At 40.9% G+C, this 17,694-nt stretch overlaps 1 protein-coding gene across 24 annotated transcripts in view; it reads right to left on the bottom strand.

Moving 5' to 3' along the window:
- Positions 1-17,694, bottom strand: part of LTBP1 (latent transforming growth factor beta binding protein 1) — a gene marked incomplete at both ends in the record, with an annotated part of 441,497 nt that overhangs the window by 165,428 nt on the left and 258,375 nt on the right. For all 24 annotated transcript variants that reach the window (XM_080711765.1, XM_080711776.1, XM_080711766.1 and 21 more), the window contains 2 exons: positions 7,225-7,296; positions 11,279-11,381. In XM_080711765.1, the coding sequence (XP_080567891.1) occupies positions 7,225-7,296; positions 11,279-11,381 (175 nt within the window). The remainder of the gene's footprint in view (positions 1-7,224; positions 7,297-11,278; positions 11,382-17,694) is intronic.

Here is a 17,694-nt window from a genome sequence, read left to right as displayed (position 1 = left end):
CTAAGAAGGACAAAAAAGGAGAATTCTCGGGTACAGGTAATATTCTATTTCTTGACCTGGGAGAAAACTACCCAATTATGTTCACTTTGTGATAATTCACTGAACTGTTTCTACCTAAATTTTACCCCTGTAATTTGCGTCCTGTTACAATTTCATAAAAATTATTTTTAAATATTATTATTATATTTTGAATATAAACACCAGAATTATATTTATTTCACCAATATTTTGGTGACATGGCTCTTAAGTTCAAATGTAAAATAATCTCGCGGTAATACTAATAGAGATTTTCAATTCCTTTATCCTCAAGCAAAATTCACATATACTTGATCAAATTTGCTTTGTACATTAACAAGGAAGTTTGGAGAATACTATGACTCCAAAGCAAACTACTGAAATAGGCTAAAAGTTAAATCTGAATAGCAAAAGTATGAGATAGCACCCACTATCACTCCTAGTGTTGGCATTAGGTGAGCAAGGTTTCCCACCTGTACAAAGTAGATGGAGTTGTGAGGAATTAATGAGATAAAGATGAATGCATGGTAGCCAGGCGTGGTGGCACACGCTTGTAATCCCCGTGCTTGGGAGGCAGCAACAGGAGGATCGCGCAGGTTCGAAGCCAGCCGCACGCGCTGGTTTAGGAGACCCTGTTTCCAAATTTTAAAAAATGTAAAAATAGGTCTGGGAGTGCAGCCCAGAGGTAGAAGGACTTCCAGGAACTCCAGTACCACCAAAAAAAAAAAAAAAAAGATGAGTGCATGGCTGGGCAGGGTGGTGTACACCTGTATTCCTCGTACTTGGGAGGGTGAGACAGGAGCATCATAGGTGCACGGCCAGTCTCAGCAACTTGGTGAAGCCTTCTGCAACTTAGTAAGACCCTGTTTTGTAGCTCAAAGGTAGAAGGCCCCTGGGTTCAATCCCCAGTAGCATAAAACAAAACAAAAGATGAATGTTAAAAGTATTTTTGCAGACTATAAACTGTTATGCAAATGTTAGAGCAGATTATAGCTGGTCTTTAGAGGAAGACCCCACACGCTCCAGTTCTTCGGTTCTTTGAGCCCTCGGACTCAATTTCATTGTCAATTAAAAAACAAACAAAAGCACTACTTAACATACAAGGTTGTGCCCAAATCACCACTAAATTGGCATTCAGTAAAAACTAGCGAAAATGCAAGTACACGGGTTAAAAAAAAAAGAACATTATGATGAGCAAAAAGCTAATTTACTGATATTAGAAAAGGAAAAATCATCATTAGTCTTATGCAAATGATAAGAAATATAGAAAAGTTCCATGAATGAGGAGCTAACATTAAAATCTGACTGTAAAGCCGGGCGTGGTGGTGAACGCTTGTAATCCCTGCGCTTGGGAGGCTAAGACAGGAGGATCGCACAGGTTCGAAGGCAGCCTCAGCCTCTTAGTGAGGATCTCAGCAACGTAGTGAGACCCTGTTTCCAAATAAAGTATAAAATAGGTCTGGGAGTATAGCACAAAGGTAGAAAGCCTCTGGTTTCCACCCCCAGTACCAAAAAAAAAAAAAAAAAAAAATCTGACTCTAGACTAGGGAAGCTTGGAGAAGTTTCAGGAGACTGGAGACAGGATGATCAGGATAAGTTTCCATAAGATTTCTACACAGGAGGATGAAGATAAATTTCCAATTCAAAGTGAGAGTATAAAACTTGTTAAAAATTCTAGTCCTTGTGTGGCTGTGGGTGTGGCTCAGTGGTACAGCGTGTGCCTAGTATACCAGAGGCCCTGAGTTCAGCAGCCAAACTAATTATAATTCTTGTTTGCTAAGAAAGCAATCAACAATGATTTGAACAGAAATATCCTCCAGATGAGGATAATTTTATGAAATACTTTTTCACAAAGATTTTCATGTCATGTCAATTTTAGCATGCGTGCTCCTAAGTGCACATACTATCTTACCACTCTTAAAAAATCATGAATAGGCCAGGTATGGTTGTGCATGCTTATAATCCCAGTACTTGGGAGGCTGAGACAGGAGGATTGCGCAGGTTCGAAGCCAGCCTTAGCTACTTAGTGAGGCTCTCAACAGGTTAGTGAGATCCTATTTCCAAATAAAGTATAAAAGAGGTCTGGGAGTATAGCCCAGAGGTAGAAAGCATCTGGGTTCTATCCCCAGTACAAAACAAAACTCATGAATATTTTTTCTCTAACACCAAGTTAAAATCAGTATAAATCCAGTAACTGTTTTCCAAGCATGTATCACAAAGCCCATAATGAGGTGGAAATAATCAGTGCAAATGGGGCATGCAGCTGAATAGGAGCCTGGCCTTAAATTCCTGAATTACTTCCCCTACTTTCCTGTGTCAGTCCGGCATTTTGCCGCAGGTCACACTCTTCTCCAGCCTGGCAGACCCTGAGGGTGTCACCTGTGCGCGTTCCTCATTGAACCATCTTTCTCAGAGTGCTCAAAGGCCAGCCTTCCTACCTGCTCACCGTGAAGCACTTCACACTGGATATTCTTTATAATCATTCAGAAGACCCGCATGCAAGTCCAGGCAAGCTCTTCCTAACCGCGAAGTCCTATTATGCTCTGCTTACTTATGTGGAATATTGATCCACACCAGTCAGTCGAGGGGGCACACTGAGTATTTGGGAGGCTGATGCAGGAGGATCACCGGTTCAAGGTCAGCCTCAGAAACTTAGAGAGGCCCTTAACAAAGTCATGAGATCCTGTTTCAAAATAAAAAATAACATAGGGCTGGGAGTATACCTCAGAGATAGAATGACTCATGGGTTCAAAACTCAGTACCACAAAAGAAAAAAAGAAAACAAAGACCAACAAGTGCTTTGACGCTGGAGAAGAGTATGGCCTATAGCTTGATGCTGGTTCACACCAGTAATCTCAGTACTTGGGAGGCTGAGACAGGAGGATCACAGACGAGAGGCCAGTTTTGGCAACTCAATGAGACCTTGTTTTGGAACAGAAAATACAATCCAGGCACTGGTGGCACACACCTGTATCCTGGTATTTTGGAAGCTGAGACAGGAGGATCACGGGTTCCAGGATAGCCTCAGCAACTTAGCAAGACCCTGTTTCCAAACAAAAAATTAAAAAGGTTGGGAGTTTTAACTTAGAGGTAGAATGCCCTTAGGTTCAATCCACAGCATCCCACTCCCCAAAAAAGGACTAGTGAATCTCATTTTACAACAGGGATATGCCCCTGATAAAATGTGTACCATCTTTTCTTTTGTCCGAGTAAAATTTAATTTCAGATGTACTTTGTGAAATTTTCTCCCTAAAACAAACCTTTAAGTGAAGCTTTTATTATTATGCCCTGATTTATCAAATTATTAATTTTATTAAAGCAAAACACCCAGTATAATAACATGATGTCAAAAGAAAGAGGGGTGGACAAATTTTTCATATTTCCTTTAAAAGGCTCATTTAGAGTCAGCTAAAATTCAGTTACTTGAAAAAGTAAATTCCATCCTGCCAATTCAAAATGTTTAGGGGTGGGTGGTCTTCATTTCATTTCATTTTCTGGTACTGGAGATCAAACCCAGGGCATTCTACCTATGAGCTACACCTCTAGCTTTTTCTATTTTTTATTTTGAAACACGATCTTGCTAAGTTCCTGAGGTTGGCCTCAAACCTGCAATCCTCCTGTCTCCAACTCTCAAATACTGGGATTACAAGCATGTGCCACCATCTCTAGCTCCTCAAACTGCTTTAATTACACTAAACTCTAAGAGTAGAAACACTCATATGTTCATCATATATTAGGTCTATAGCTCTGACAGCCCAATCAGTTAGTAGAATACGGAATCACTAAAAAAGTTTTCAAAATCATCTGTGAAAAACAAGTGTGTATGAAGCTAGATTACAAAAGTGTAGACATCTCCCGGTCATCTTTTTGACATTGTTCTTAGCCCCTTAGCAAAGGCTGAGATGTAGAAAATACTAAGTTGACTTTGTATCTGTCAACTTTATACAACAGGAAAACTGATTTTACTATGCTGAGAGATATATGCTTTGACTAAAATAGTTCACTAAATATACTGATCACTATGTCCATTCAGAAACAAATTCTCTATGTGTATGTGTGCAGGTGTGTGTGTGTGTGTGTGTGTGTGTGTGTGTGTGTGTGTGTGTGTTAGTTATTGGGAATTGAACCCAGGAGCTGGTCTAGCTTTGAGCTATACCTCCAGCCCTATTTTAATTTATTTTGTGACAGGGTCTCACTAAGTTGCTGAGGCGGGCCCCAAACCTAGGATCCTCCTTTCTCAGTCCCAGACATGCGCCACAGGACCTGGCAAAAAATTCTATTTTTAAAACCTAGACTTAACCTGGCTTTTTAAGAACACACTTAGCTCATGGCAGAGGTACTCTATTGCAGGGAAGGACTGAGCTTTAGCATAAAGCAGCAGGAAAGGAGACATTCTTACTACCAGGTCCATAGGGTATTATTTTATTTAATTCCAATTCGAAGTCAAACCGTTAGCAAAGTAATCAAATGACAAATGCCACTTCAAATCCACCAGGAAATAGAACTCTATTGTTTGTTATGATAAATGAAACAAATTACAACAATTCCATAATGTTGAGGGTAAAGAGGCAGGTTTTAGAGCTCATGTGTGTATATGTAATAAATCATTCCTTTCAAAAGATAATTGCTGCCCCAACTAGAGAGGAAGAAAAAGAAACTTTGAGGGCAATTACTTAAAAGCTCCTCAAATGAACCTGTGCACAGTTGGTTCTTTGTTCTTGAGCACACATTAGGACACTCGTTCACTTTTCTGAAGGAAACAATATAATTCTAGTTATTAATCACTTTAATTCTAAATGTGCTCTGTAAACGGAGACGAGGCTAGACTGTAAGAACAATGTGAAATGCACGAGTAATTAGACGCTGAATGGGTTCCTTTTGAAACCTTTGTTAGGGATAACAGAATCAAAAAGCTTCCAGGCCCCAGGGAAACTCAGGGTACACATGTAATGTGAGAAAGCTCTATTCCATTCTACTGACCAGTAATATCACAAAGGGGGTGAAATGAAACCCTTGTCCCAATAGTCATTTTAATAGATCACGCTGAATGAAATCATTTCATTTGGTGAGTCAAGCTCCTCTGTAGTGTAGTTAGCAGTGCCTTCCCAGGCAGCATAAAAGAGAATTTTCTGTGATACTTCACTCTAGAATCCTTGCCAAAAACTGTAACGCTGCTTCGCAAACATCCTCCGGAGACCAATATAAGCCAGGGTTTGGTGTTACTGACCAACTGTCAGTGGAGTTGACAAAAACGAAAGCATCTGATATGCCCAGCATGAACAAAATTCGCTAAAGGTTAATTGGCCATACCAACAGAGGAATGTACAAAACTCAAGCATTTGAAAACATCCCACCCTCTCTCTCTTTCTCTCTCTCTCGTGTTCTCTCTCTCGTGTTTTCTCTCTCTCTCTCTCTCTCTCTCTCTCTCTCTCTCTCTCAAAATAGGAAGTAATTTCCAATATTTGCACATTTTTACTTCTATAGACCGAATAGTGTTCTGTGCAAGCAAACACGAATGTGTCCTATGCATCTCACTACCAGGTATGGGGAGGAGGATGGGAAAGGTAGAGAACACACCAGGTCATATTGTGTGTGAATGTACCCCTTTGACTCTCACTATGGTGCACAATTACGATGCGCCAATAAAATTTTAATACATATGGATAATTATGAATCTTGAATTAAACAGGAGACATATATTGAACAACTATCTTCTCTAAAAAAACCAACTAAACAAAGCCAAATTAATTGCTTAGACTTAGCTCTCATAACAGATGGCCTAGCTTCTATTCTAACTAGCTAGGATCTATATCAGTAATACTTTATAAACACAGATAAAGTTGAGAGAGGTGGCTGGCCGTGCGGCACACAGAAATAGGTAGCTTGAGAGTGTAATCCTGAGTGGGCTTTTTATTAATTATCTGTGTGTGACTGTAAGAAATTTACATACTCTAATGTATCTCAGTTTCTAATTGGAAATTTACGTACTTTTCTAATGTATCCCAGTTTCTAATTGGGATTGGTAATGGCCTGATCTCATAGGCTTATTCTAAAGATAAATGAACTACAAGGGCACAAACACACAGGAAGTGAACAACAACCTTCATTCCCTTTCCTTACAACAGAACAAGATAGTTGATAGCGTAACGTCTGGCCTCAGTCTGCCTAGAACTGATCCTCCTATCTAGTTATCTATTAGTTACTTGCTGCTTGGCTTCTCGAGATCTCAATTTCTTCATTTACAAAGTATGGGGAAATAGTATGTACCTCCCGAAGACACTTTAAGAACTAATGGGCATTAACTGTTGCAGAGGGCTTATCAAGGAAATTTCCTGGCACATAATTGCTTAGCTATTAAAATAAAAATAATTATTAAGATAAATACTTAGCTCTTGACTATAAGTTTCTAGATGCTGTGCTTAGCTTATTTTGACTCACTAAAAATATCTTAGTTCTTTTGTGAATCACTGGTACTTGATCAATTTAAGTAATAATGTCTCTTATTAATAACAGAGGAATCTGTTCATTACATCAAAAAGATTTTTAACTATATTATGAACTCTGGTCTCTGAGTTCACAAAAATGGATAACCGAGTTCTGAGGCTTTAGGAGACGATAGCCTATCAGAAAAAGAAAGATATATAAGCAAATACTCAACATACAAAATAAATAATTTTAAAATAAAGTAGATCCTAATGCTGTGTGGGGCAATGACTCTCGTGGCAGTTATCACTAAGGGTGTGGCGTGCAGCTCTCATAGCAGAGTGAACCCCAGGCCAAATGGGGATCTACGTGGTAGCAAGGTATATATGTGTATGTGTGTGACCACACACACACACACACACACACACACACACACACACACACACACGTGTAGGTGCTACAGGGGATTGAACCCAGGAGCATTCTACCTCTGAGTACTGGCACAGAGACCACAGTGTGCTCTCAGTGTTATCCAAACTCCTATGGATTTCATCACAAATCAGTAGAAGGCAAAAGAGTTTCATAAAGTTCCAAGAGTAGTGAGCCAACTCCAGCAACCACACATTAAGTGTCTGTATGTCCTTAGCTAAACGGAGGGAGCAGGAGGTGATCCAGTGTGTGGCCTTCACATACCAAGTTCACCAGCAACATGCAGCAGAATGATATATGTTCCCAAAAGTCCAGAACAACTGCAGAGTTCATTCCAGTGAGCTGAGTTAACCTTACCTTGACAAAAGGTGTTGTTAACCCGCTTATAACCTTGCAGGCATTCCATCATTTGATTATATCCATGATACACTGTAAAGGAAGAAACAATTCCTTGTTATATGCTTAGTTTAAATTCTTGCAATCCTAGACTGCTCTAGATGTGGTAACCAAAGCCAGTTAAGGCATCGTTTAACTTACTTATTCAACGATTTATTACCATAAAAATATGCAATTTCAAATTGCATAATAAAAATGCAATTTCTTAAGCTGGGTGGTGGTGCACGCTTGTAATCCCAGCATTTGGGAGGCTGAGTCAGGAGGATCACGGTTCAAGGACAGCCTCAGCTACTTAGTGAGGCCCTTTGCAACTCAGTGAGACCCTGTTTCAAGATAAAGAGTAAAAAATAGGGCTGGGGGTGTAGCTTGGAGGTAGAATTCCCCTGGGTTCCATCCCCAGTACTGGAAAAAAATGCAATTTCTTTCATTCATATTACACTTGTTTTTTTCATTATATTTCATATTTTGCAATAGATATAGTCCTAAGAAGTTGTCAGTAACTTTTTTTTACACTGGGGATTGAACACAGCTACACCTTCATCTTTTTGTTTGTTTGTTTGGAAATAGGGTCTTGCTAGGTTGCTAAGAATCTTGATAAGTTGCTAAGGCTGTCCTGGAACCTACAATCCTTGTGTCTCAGCCTCTCAAGTATTGTTATTATAGGTGTGTGTCACTGCACCCAGCTTGTCAGTAACTCTTTAGTATGTTAACTGGAAGGATCACAAGAATGCTTTATATTTCCTCCAATGTAGTGATTATTTCTCCCCCAAAGACTCAATTCCTCCCAATAATTAACTTCAGGCTCCTCAGGCTTAGTCTAGTCTTGTCTCATATATGAAGATGCTGGAGTGGGTTTCTACAAGATTGTGGAATCTCTGGTCTGTGGATTCTTCCAAGACAAAAGAGATAATAACTCATTTTAGAAGTTCCAACCTTCATCTACTTCAAGGCAAAGGACCAGACCAGACAATCTCTAAAGATCTCCTCAGCTTAAATCCTATGCTGTTTTCCTTCTAAAAAATGTCTCAAGACAAGTGACTTGTTCACACTAAGCACATCCCTAACACATATGGGTTAGCTAATGAAATCATTTGTAGACTTAAATTAAGTTTTTTTAGCAAAAAAAATAGATAAACAATGACAGGTCTTTCTGTATGATACTGAACAAAGCATAAAGCATTAAATAAAAGCCATGTGAAAACTGAAAGTTAAACTTCTTTGAATGAAAAAAAAAAAAAAGGCATGGAACACAAAACCATAGGATATGAAGCCAAAGAGAGTTTGGTCTCTTCCAGAATGAAAATAATTTAGATAGTGGTGCCAACCAGGGGAAGAAAAGCTTTTCAAATATTATAGGAAGAATGTGTCCCCGAGTGTGTTTCCTAGGAACGAGTCACTTAAGATGCACAAACAGAATAAATGTCAAGAGGTTAATAATTTACTTCCTTCCTCATCAGCACTCCTGCAGAAAACAGTCTCTTTAACCTCACACATTGAGTGAGCCAACATACGACTTTATTTTCATCAACATTTACTTAAAAGTAACAGCCACTTTGTACTTTCACATCCGACTTAGATCATTATCAAGATTAGGGTATAGAGCTGACAACACCATATAAAGCAGTGAATTTATCCGTCGATGATGTAATTCTAGATAAAAACAACCAAAGGTCAAGAATAGAAGCTAGGGATTACAAAGAAAACAAGACCATGGGAATCCCTTTGGCCCATTACTCTCCCCTGTTTGGTGATTTAGAAAGGGTTTGGAAAGAGAAGCAGACAAGGAAAAGAAATAACAAAAAGAAAGCAAATAAAAGAAAAGAAAAAATGAGGGAAAGGATGGAGAAAGTATAAGAAAACATAAACATAGCTTCAAAACAAGTTAGAAGAGCCTAATGTCTTTCATCCACATCTCTTAGACCTAACAGTGGGAAACATATCACCTCCTACAACATTCTCACCAACGTACTTGACAAGTAAAAGGTAAACAGTTAAAAAAACTGATACTCCTTAATGCCCCATAAGAATAAACAGCATATGACTGACTGGAAGTTAAATTCAGACCCCTCAAACTCTAAACACCACTCTCTTTAAATCATTCCAGACGAAGCCTAGAGATCCTACTGGTCAGATTGACAGAGTCATTTCAGGCAGGTGGATGGGCCTGTGCGGAGAGATCGCTGCCACTCAACACTCAGCCTACTTCCTGGATATCCACATGTGTGAATCATTACCCAATCAGCTTGGAGAGTTGACCTGGGACATTCACCACTGAAAGACCTTATTTATGTGATTTTTTTTTTCCTAAATGAAGAACTCACTAAATTTCAGAAACTAGAGGAGGCAGTTCCACAAATTGGCCCTTGAATGGAAGTTGAGAGGTGTATTGACAAAACAAGTAAAATTAGCTTTAGGCATTTAGAGAACCTGTAAAGTTTGAGAGATAAGGAATCTCAAATAAAGAGAATCATTTAAAACAAATTTAGATGCTGGAAGACCAATTAGTTTATTCTCACATATGTACATAATGTCAACGGAAGTGTTTTCTTTATTAATAAATAAAGAAAACTCCCTCTCCCACCCTCCCCAGAACCACCTCTCTTACTGAACAAATCGTTTATAAGAGAGAGATAGGGTGAATTAGATTTTAAAGGCGGTTGAGAATTTTAATCCAGTCAACAGATATTTGAGGAGAGGAAATAAAAATTATCGAATTGAAACAACTGAGAAATTCCTTGCAGCATAAAGAATAAAAAAAAAAAAAACCCGATAAAACTCTTCAGCTTTATAGGGCAAAGGTAAATGACAGAAAAATGTTACTCGTTCTCTTGGCAAAAACATGAGTAAGTGTAAGAAAGTTCAACTGAAATCACATCACCTCTGTCTTTCTAAGGTATTTGTTAGACAACGGTTATCCAGAGTTAATACTACCTTCAAAAATGAAAAATGTAGCTGGGCGTGGTGGCGCACGCTTGTAATCCCCGCGCTTGGGAGGCTGAGACAGGAGGATCGCGCGGGTTCGAAGCCAGCCTCAGCTACTTAGTGAGGCTCTCAGCAACTTAGTGAGACCCTGTTTCCAAATAAAATATAAAATAGGTCTGGGAGTATAGCCCGGAGGTAGAATGCCTCTGGGTTTCACCCTCAGTACCACCAATAAATAAATAAATAACTAAATAAATAGACAAATTAAAGCATTAAAATGTTGATATAGACTGATGTCACTAAAGACTGTGCCAGTATGAAAGCAGCGTCATACACAGAAGGTAAAGTTTTGTGTCCCAGCTATTAAAGCTTTCTTCTCCCCCCAAGTCAACAAAACTGTCATTTCCTCATTTTAGCCTTTTTTTTATTTTTGGCAGGTTTGGGGGAAGGAACCCAGGGGCATTTGATGTCTGAGCTACACCCCTGCCCTATTTTTTATTCTTTATTTCGAAACCGGGTCTCACTGAGTTGTGGAGGGCCTCACTAAGTAGCTGAGGCTGTCCTTGAACCGCGATCCTCCGGTCTCAGCCTCCCAAATGCTGGGATTATAAACGTGTGCCACCACGCCTGTCTAAGCCTTTCTTTTAATGAAATTGAAAATCCTACACTATAACCGACACTATAGCCTATAGCCTACATTGTAGATATCAATAAGGTTTTAATGAAGGAATTTAATCTAAAAATAATGATCATACTGGCTTTTTATAGGGTTCAAAACATTTATTTACCATTTCAAAAGGCATCTTATTTTCTTTTCCCCTGAGACAAAAGAGACCTCTTTTAGCTTATCACCTCTTAGGAGACTTTGCTCCCTATAAATCATCCAATTAGAGAAGGCAATTAAAAAACAGAACCGGCATGAAAACTTTTAAGAGATTGGCCACATTTCTGGAAATGCATATTCGAGCACTCTGTTCTAGAATCCAGTTAGGAGTTGTTTGGGAGTCTAATGATGCTTCGTCATTACAGGAGTAATCACAAGAAAACTGATAAGCTTCCTTCATCTGCAAAGGAATGGCGTGAGGTCACTAACCTGGCTTCTTGGGGCACTTCTGGCATTTGTTAAAGCCCCAGGAGGTCCCCACGGTGCCACAGCAGTCCTCTTGCTTTGAAAGGCCAGGGAGAGCTTTGCCACACTGCAGTGATGAGGTGTGAAATATGAAGGTTAATTGAGTGCAGGATTCTCAGCTCCCAAGCACTGCTGTGCTTCACAGCCACGTTATAAAACAGTTCCCTTGTTAGCAACACAATTAGAGAGGAAAAAAAACAACTATAAAACCTTGAAACAAAATCCCAGGATGGAATCAATACAACACTAAAATGAACACGCACATGTCCAAAAGGGCTCCTTTTTAAAGTCTTATGAAATTGGTCGCTGCTTAGGGCACTTTATAAAACTTAAGTTTCCAAGGTCTTTTTTTTTTTTTTCCTTCTTAATAAGAATGCTATAATTTAAGATCAGTATAAAGTGTTTTTGTGTGTGCTGGGCACTGAACTCGGGGCCTTGGGCATGCTACCACCAAGCTCTATTCCCAGTCCTCAGTATACATTTTTTTTAAATTTTATTTTATTGGTGCACTGTATTCATACATCATAGTGGGATACAAACTTTTGTAGACATACATGCACACATCGCCCAGTCAGCCCCCACCCGATCCCCACCCCATTCTCTCCCCATCCCTCCCTCCCATGCTTGGCTTAGTGGTTGACATCTAGTATTATAGCAATTTATCCAAAATTAAAAATGATAATCTCACATAACAGTTTCATTTGTCGGATACCAAGCGTTTGATGATTTAAAGATAGCATTTCAATATTTCTTTTTGCTTTCTTTCTTACTAGAGCATATTTTTTTCTGTTTTTTTAGGTGAAACTATCATATATTTATATATTTATTTTTCAGAAAAAAATCTATCCTAATATGGAATATGAATTCTAGATACCCAAAACGATCTTGAAAAAGAACAAAGCTAGCAGATATATATTTTCTGATTTCAAACCATATAAAGCTACAATAATTGAAACAGTGTAGTACTGTTCTAAAGGCAGATATATAGACCATTGGAGTTAAATACAAGCCTAGAGCTAAATTCTTCCCTATATTGTCAAGTTATTTTTGACAAGGTTTCCACGAACATTTGGTGGTGGAAATAATAATCTTTTAACTAAATATTGTTGAAAAATAATAATTACATGGAAAAGAATAAAATTGGACCTTTACCTAATCCCATATACAAGTATTAACTCAAAATACATAAAAGACCTAAATATAAATCTTAAGACTATAAGCTTTTAGGAGAAAATCTGGGTCATAAAACCTCACAACATTGAAATTGGCAGTGATTTCTTGGATATGATTTCAATGGCACAGGCAACAGAAGAATATACAAACTCCCTAAAAAATAAAAGAAAATATTGTATATCCAAAGACAATGTAAACAGAGTTAAAAGTTACTAATAGAATTGGATAAAATATTTCCAAATGCTATATCTGAAGGTATATTAATATTCCAACTAGAAATCCTAAAAATTAACAACAATAAAGGCAAACAATACAACTTAGAGATAGGTAAAAGACTAACATAATGAATCTCCACAGATAACCAATCTTAGTTGTCTGTTGGATGGAAACTCTTGTTTCTCTGGTTCTGGTGAGTGTTACCTATTTCTTCTTTGTAGTTAATCTCTTTGAGTATTTTCTCTAGCGCTGGTTTTGAAGACATAAATTCCTTAAGTTTCTGTTTGTCATGGAAGCTTCTTATTTCTCCATCTAATTTGATAGAAAGTTTTGCTGGATAGGAAATTTTTGGCTGGAAGTTGTTTTCTTTCAGAGTTTGGAATATGTTACTCCAAGCCCTTCTGGCTCTCATGACTTGGTTTGGGAAGTCTGGAGTGATTCTAATTGGTTTGCCTCTGAATGTCAGTTGGCCCTTTGTTTTTGTTGCCTTTAAGATTCTCTGCTTGGCTTCCACATTGGTCATTTTGACAATTATATGGCGTGGGGATCCTCTTCTCCGATCCTGTCTAAAGGGAGTTCTATAAGTTTCCTGGATCTGTGTATCAACCTCTTGCTCTATATTTGGAAAATTTTCTGCTATTACTTCCTTGAAGAGATTGTTGATCCCTTTGGTATCACTTTCTTTTCCCTCCTCTATTCCAATTATTCTTAGGTTAGCTCTCTTAAGATGGGCCCATATTTCTTCAATGTCAGATTCCTGCTGTTGGATATTTTTTTCTAGATTAGAAACTATGCATTCATTTTTGGATTGCTCATCTTCTAAGAGCGAGATTCTGTTCCCCATGTGGTCTAATCGGTTGTTTGTGCTTTGAATTGAGGCCTTTACTTCATTAATTGCATCCTTTATCTCTTTTTGGCTCTCTCTGAGTTCTTTTCGAAGCACCTCTATTATTTCTACAGTTATTTTCCTGATTTGATCTTCTAGAAATCTCTGATTTTCTGTTTTATCAGGTTCTGATGTTGTGGGGTTGTGCACATTCATTGCTCCAATGTTATTCCTCTTTCCCATGATTTCGGAGGTTTGTGCCTTCTCTGGGTTCTTCCCTTGGGTCACTATGGCTTCACTTAAGGTGCTCTGGATCTCGAGTCTGTATTATCTCAGACCCCACTACTCCTTTACTGGGTTGTATCACAGAGTCTCCGACCCAGGGAGTCGATAGAGGCTGCTTTAAACTATGGGGGGTGCCAGGTTGCACGTTCTCCTATGGTGTGATATCTCTGCCACCACCACTCCCTCACTGGGTCAAGTCCCAGGAGGCCCAATACTGCGATTTCTCCTCTGTGGCCCGCAATTTAACTCACTGTTCTTGAGTACGCAGATGTAGCTGTACTGGACTCGGTGAATTCACTGCTGCTGCCGCCGCCGGTGGCAATATGGCGCCTCTGCCACGCCCTCGGCCATGAGGCTGGCGTATTTTTTCTTCTCTGGTTTTGATTTCCACTCTGAATCCCTGCAGCGTGTGCTGAGCTCAGCCACTGGGAACTTTAAATGCTGTCTGCGCCAAAAGATCCCGCCTGGCTGTTCCGCAGCGGCTCTCCTGGCTTGCTGTAGCCGTCCGTTGAGTTCGCCGCTGCCGCCGGCAGTATGGCGCTGCTGCCGCGTCCTCGGGCGCGTGTGTCTCCTCTGTGGCCCTGAGCTCTGTTCTCAGTCCGCTTTCTCTCTGGAGCCTGGTGGTTTTTTTTGTTTTTCTGGTGATGGTGTTTTCTGGCTATGAAAGGCGCTCTTTTTGTGGTAATGGAGATTGGTTGTTAGCGGGACTCTTAAGCCCCGCTTTTCTCGGTCGCCATCTTCAGTATATATTTTTTAAACCTAAACCTCTGTTTAAATTTCTGTGTGTGGAGCCAGGCGTGGTGGCGTTTGCTTGTGATCCCAGCATTCGGGAGGAGGATCTCAGTTCACAGATAGCCTCAGCTACTTAGAGAGGCCCTTTGCAACTCACTAAGACCCTGTTTCAAAATAATAAAAAATAGGATTGGGGGTATAGCTGGAGGTAGAATGCCCCTGGGTTCCATCCCCAGTATCACACAAAAAATATTTAAATAAAATAAATCTCTTATGTAGATCATTGGGGAATAGAGCTGTAAGGGCGTGACATATGTGTAAAGCTGGGGAATAGGGCCCAAGTCGCACCTACAAGAGGCTTCTGGTCTTTCTCTAGCCCCGAGGCCTGAGCAGAGCAGGACAGAGGACAGGACAGCCGAGGGCAGTACAGGAAGTGATCCTCTGCTGAGTCGCATCAGCTCTGGTTCAGAGGAATGGGCCAGACAGCCAAGCAGCCTGCCCCAGGGCGATCAGCCAAGCTGGGAAGATGCTGGCAGGTTCCAGCAAGACCAGCCTGCTCAGACAGAGCGTGTGGGACAATACTCCTGTCAAATGCTAAAACCACAGGAGGTCGGCTGAGGCTGAGAGACAGAGGCCTGACTTTAGAGGGACTTTAGTGGGGCGAGGAAGGACCGAGGAAAATAGTACTGTTCTCAAATCCGAAGGCCAGTCGTGCAGGGAGACCTCCCAGACTCTCCATCCTTTCTCTACAGACTACCCCTTCACCGCACACCTGAGGGGCCCCTCTGCCTAGCTGCACCTCACCCTTTCCCAAATCCTCACCACAGTTTCCAGAGCCATCTTTCCAAAGACAAATCTGATTATATATCATTCTGGTGCCTTTTCCCAGTGTGAAAACTGCGCGCTCCCTAGCATGACACCCGAGGCCCTTCTCCCCCCACCTCAGGCCACATCTTCTCACTCTGGGAAATGCCAAAGGGCACTTGCTGTCTTTGCAAGATTGGTCTCCTTTTTCTGGAGCGCCTCTCCCTTATGATTTTCCCAAGTACTATTCATCCCAATGAAACCTGGCTAAGAGAAGCCTCCCAGCCCTGCAGTTCCAGTGATTTCTGCCTCCCCTTCACCCCACAGCTCTTTCTACACAGTTCCACTGCGCTGCTGTGCACTTCCATTACATGCAAAGGTCTCTTATCTATCTTTATGTCCTAATACACACTGCAAATGCTCAATAAAGGAGGGAAGAAGGAAGGAAGCCTGCATTCAGGCAAGCAATCCTTTTAAGAAAAACCAAGGGACATTAGTATACATGCCCCAGGCTAGGAGCAGCTGTGGTAAGGGAGAGTTCAGGCACAAGGTGACCCTGGCAAGGGGGCAGGTAGGAGACAGTCACCTGGTGGCCTCCGGGCAGCAGTATCTCCTCTCTGCCCAGCCCAGGCATGCAGCGTTGATTGAGGCTCTAAGTGACTACATACCCAACTCATAAAACAAAATCAAACCACAGAAGGCCCAGCTCCGTTAATAAAGTTCTAGTTACATCATGGCTTTGATGTTCTTAGGTTTTATGGTGTTTAATGGTTTTGACAGGAAGCTGTGTGCTCTCCCAAAGCAGTACATGAAAGTGGTTAAAAATGTGACTCATGCACTGAAGGTGCCGAGAAAACATGCCTAGCATACATGAGACCCTGGGTTCCGTCCCCAGCAACACACACACACACACACACACACACACACACACGCACACGCACACGCACGTGCATGTGTCTCAGGAGTTACAGAGTTAGAGGCCTGGTATGAATTCTCACTACAGAAGTTCATACAAGCATTGTCTTATATTCATTTCTTATCTATAGCAGAACATAATAGTATTCTTCTGGTAGGGTCATTAAAAGTAAAAAGAAAAATGTATGTACAGGCTGAGCAGTATGCTGACCCACAGATGTGCTATCATCATTGTTATTACTTATTATTATTATAGATAAAAGTGCCCTGTTCCAGACGTCCCAAGTGAGAGCTCTACTGTTTGTCAGATTCTGCAGGGAGCTGCAGGGAAATAAGTGCCATGGGTGCTCTGTAGGATAAAGTGAACTGCCCTGAAATGGAAATTAGTATTATAGACATTTTGACCTAGGTGAGAGTTTTTAGACAAACCTAAAAGGAAATTCAGCTCTGGGCAAGGGGCGGATAAGAACCTTGGAGGAAGTGGGTGAGGATCGAAAAGTCGAGGACCACCACATTGCACAAAGCTGGGCAGTCGCTCTTGGGCACACAGAGGCTTGCCATACTTTCCTTGGGAGAGACAAGGGGGCCTCTGCAAAGCACATTCACTGAGACCCCAATGAGCCAGAAGGCAACACTGGCTTGGGGAAGCCTGTCTGCAGACAGAGCTCCGAGCACCATGCGGGCTTCCTGGCTGGGGGAGCACAGGGGCCACAGGTGAGCGAGACCTCAGACACCATGTGAAGGCTGCCAAAAGAACAGGCTGAAGAAGCAGACAGAGCAGAGGAAACGGGTTTACACGCACAGTTCAAATACACGGAACAGAGAGGGAGAGAGAGGACCAACTGACTCCAGGTAGTTCTGAACTCCTGAAGCTTAGTCACAGAAGACTTAAATCTGCCGCTTAAAGAAGAGAAAAAGGAAGAGAAACAATGATCCAGGTGTAAGACTGGAAAACAAAATAAAAACACAGAGGCCTCCACTGGCTGCCAAAGAGTGCTCCACGTTTATTTCAGGTTTTGTAAATCAGTTGGGTTTACGAAAGACACCAGTCCACGTCATCTGCAGATCTCTCTTGCACCAGACTCCTTAGGTGCTTCTCTTAATCAAGCAAAACACTCAACACTTGCTGATTTTATATGCTCAAGACGTTAGTAGCAGTTAAAATCCAATTTTCACCTTGGATTCCTAGAATGTTTTATTTGGTAGGGCAAAAATAAATCATTTCTCTCTGCTGGGCCTCCAGGAAGGTACGGGTTTTCATTCCATGATTCGAGTTGCTTTACCCATGGTCTTGTTTTTTCAGGTCCACAGCCAAGAGCAGCACAAACCAGCCAAATCGACGAAATAAATGGCAGCGTAGGTGGTACCTCGACACCGTGACTGCATCTCAAAACTGGGTCTGCACTGTGTAAGAGTGAGCTCCAAGGGA

Source organism: Muscardinus avellanarius (assembly GCF_963383645.1).
Source record: "Muscardinus avellanarius genome assembly, chromosome: 15".
Lineage (NCBI taxonomy): Eukaryota > Metazoa > Chordata > Mammalia > Rodentia > Gliridae > Muscardinus > Muscardinus avellanarius.
This window is presented reverse-complemented; position numbering and strand designations above follow the sequence as displayed.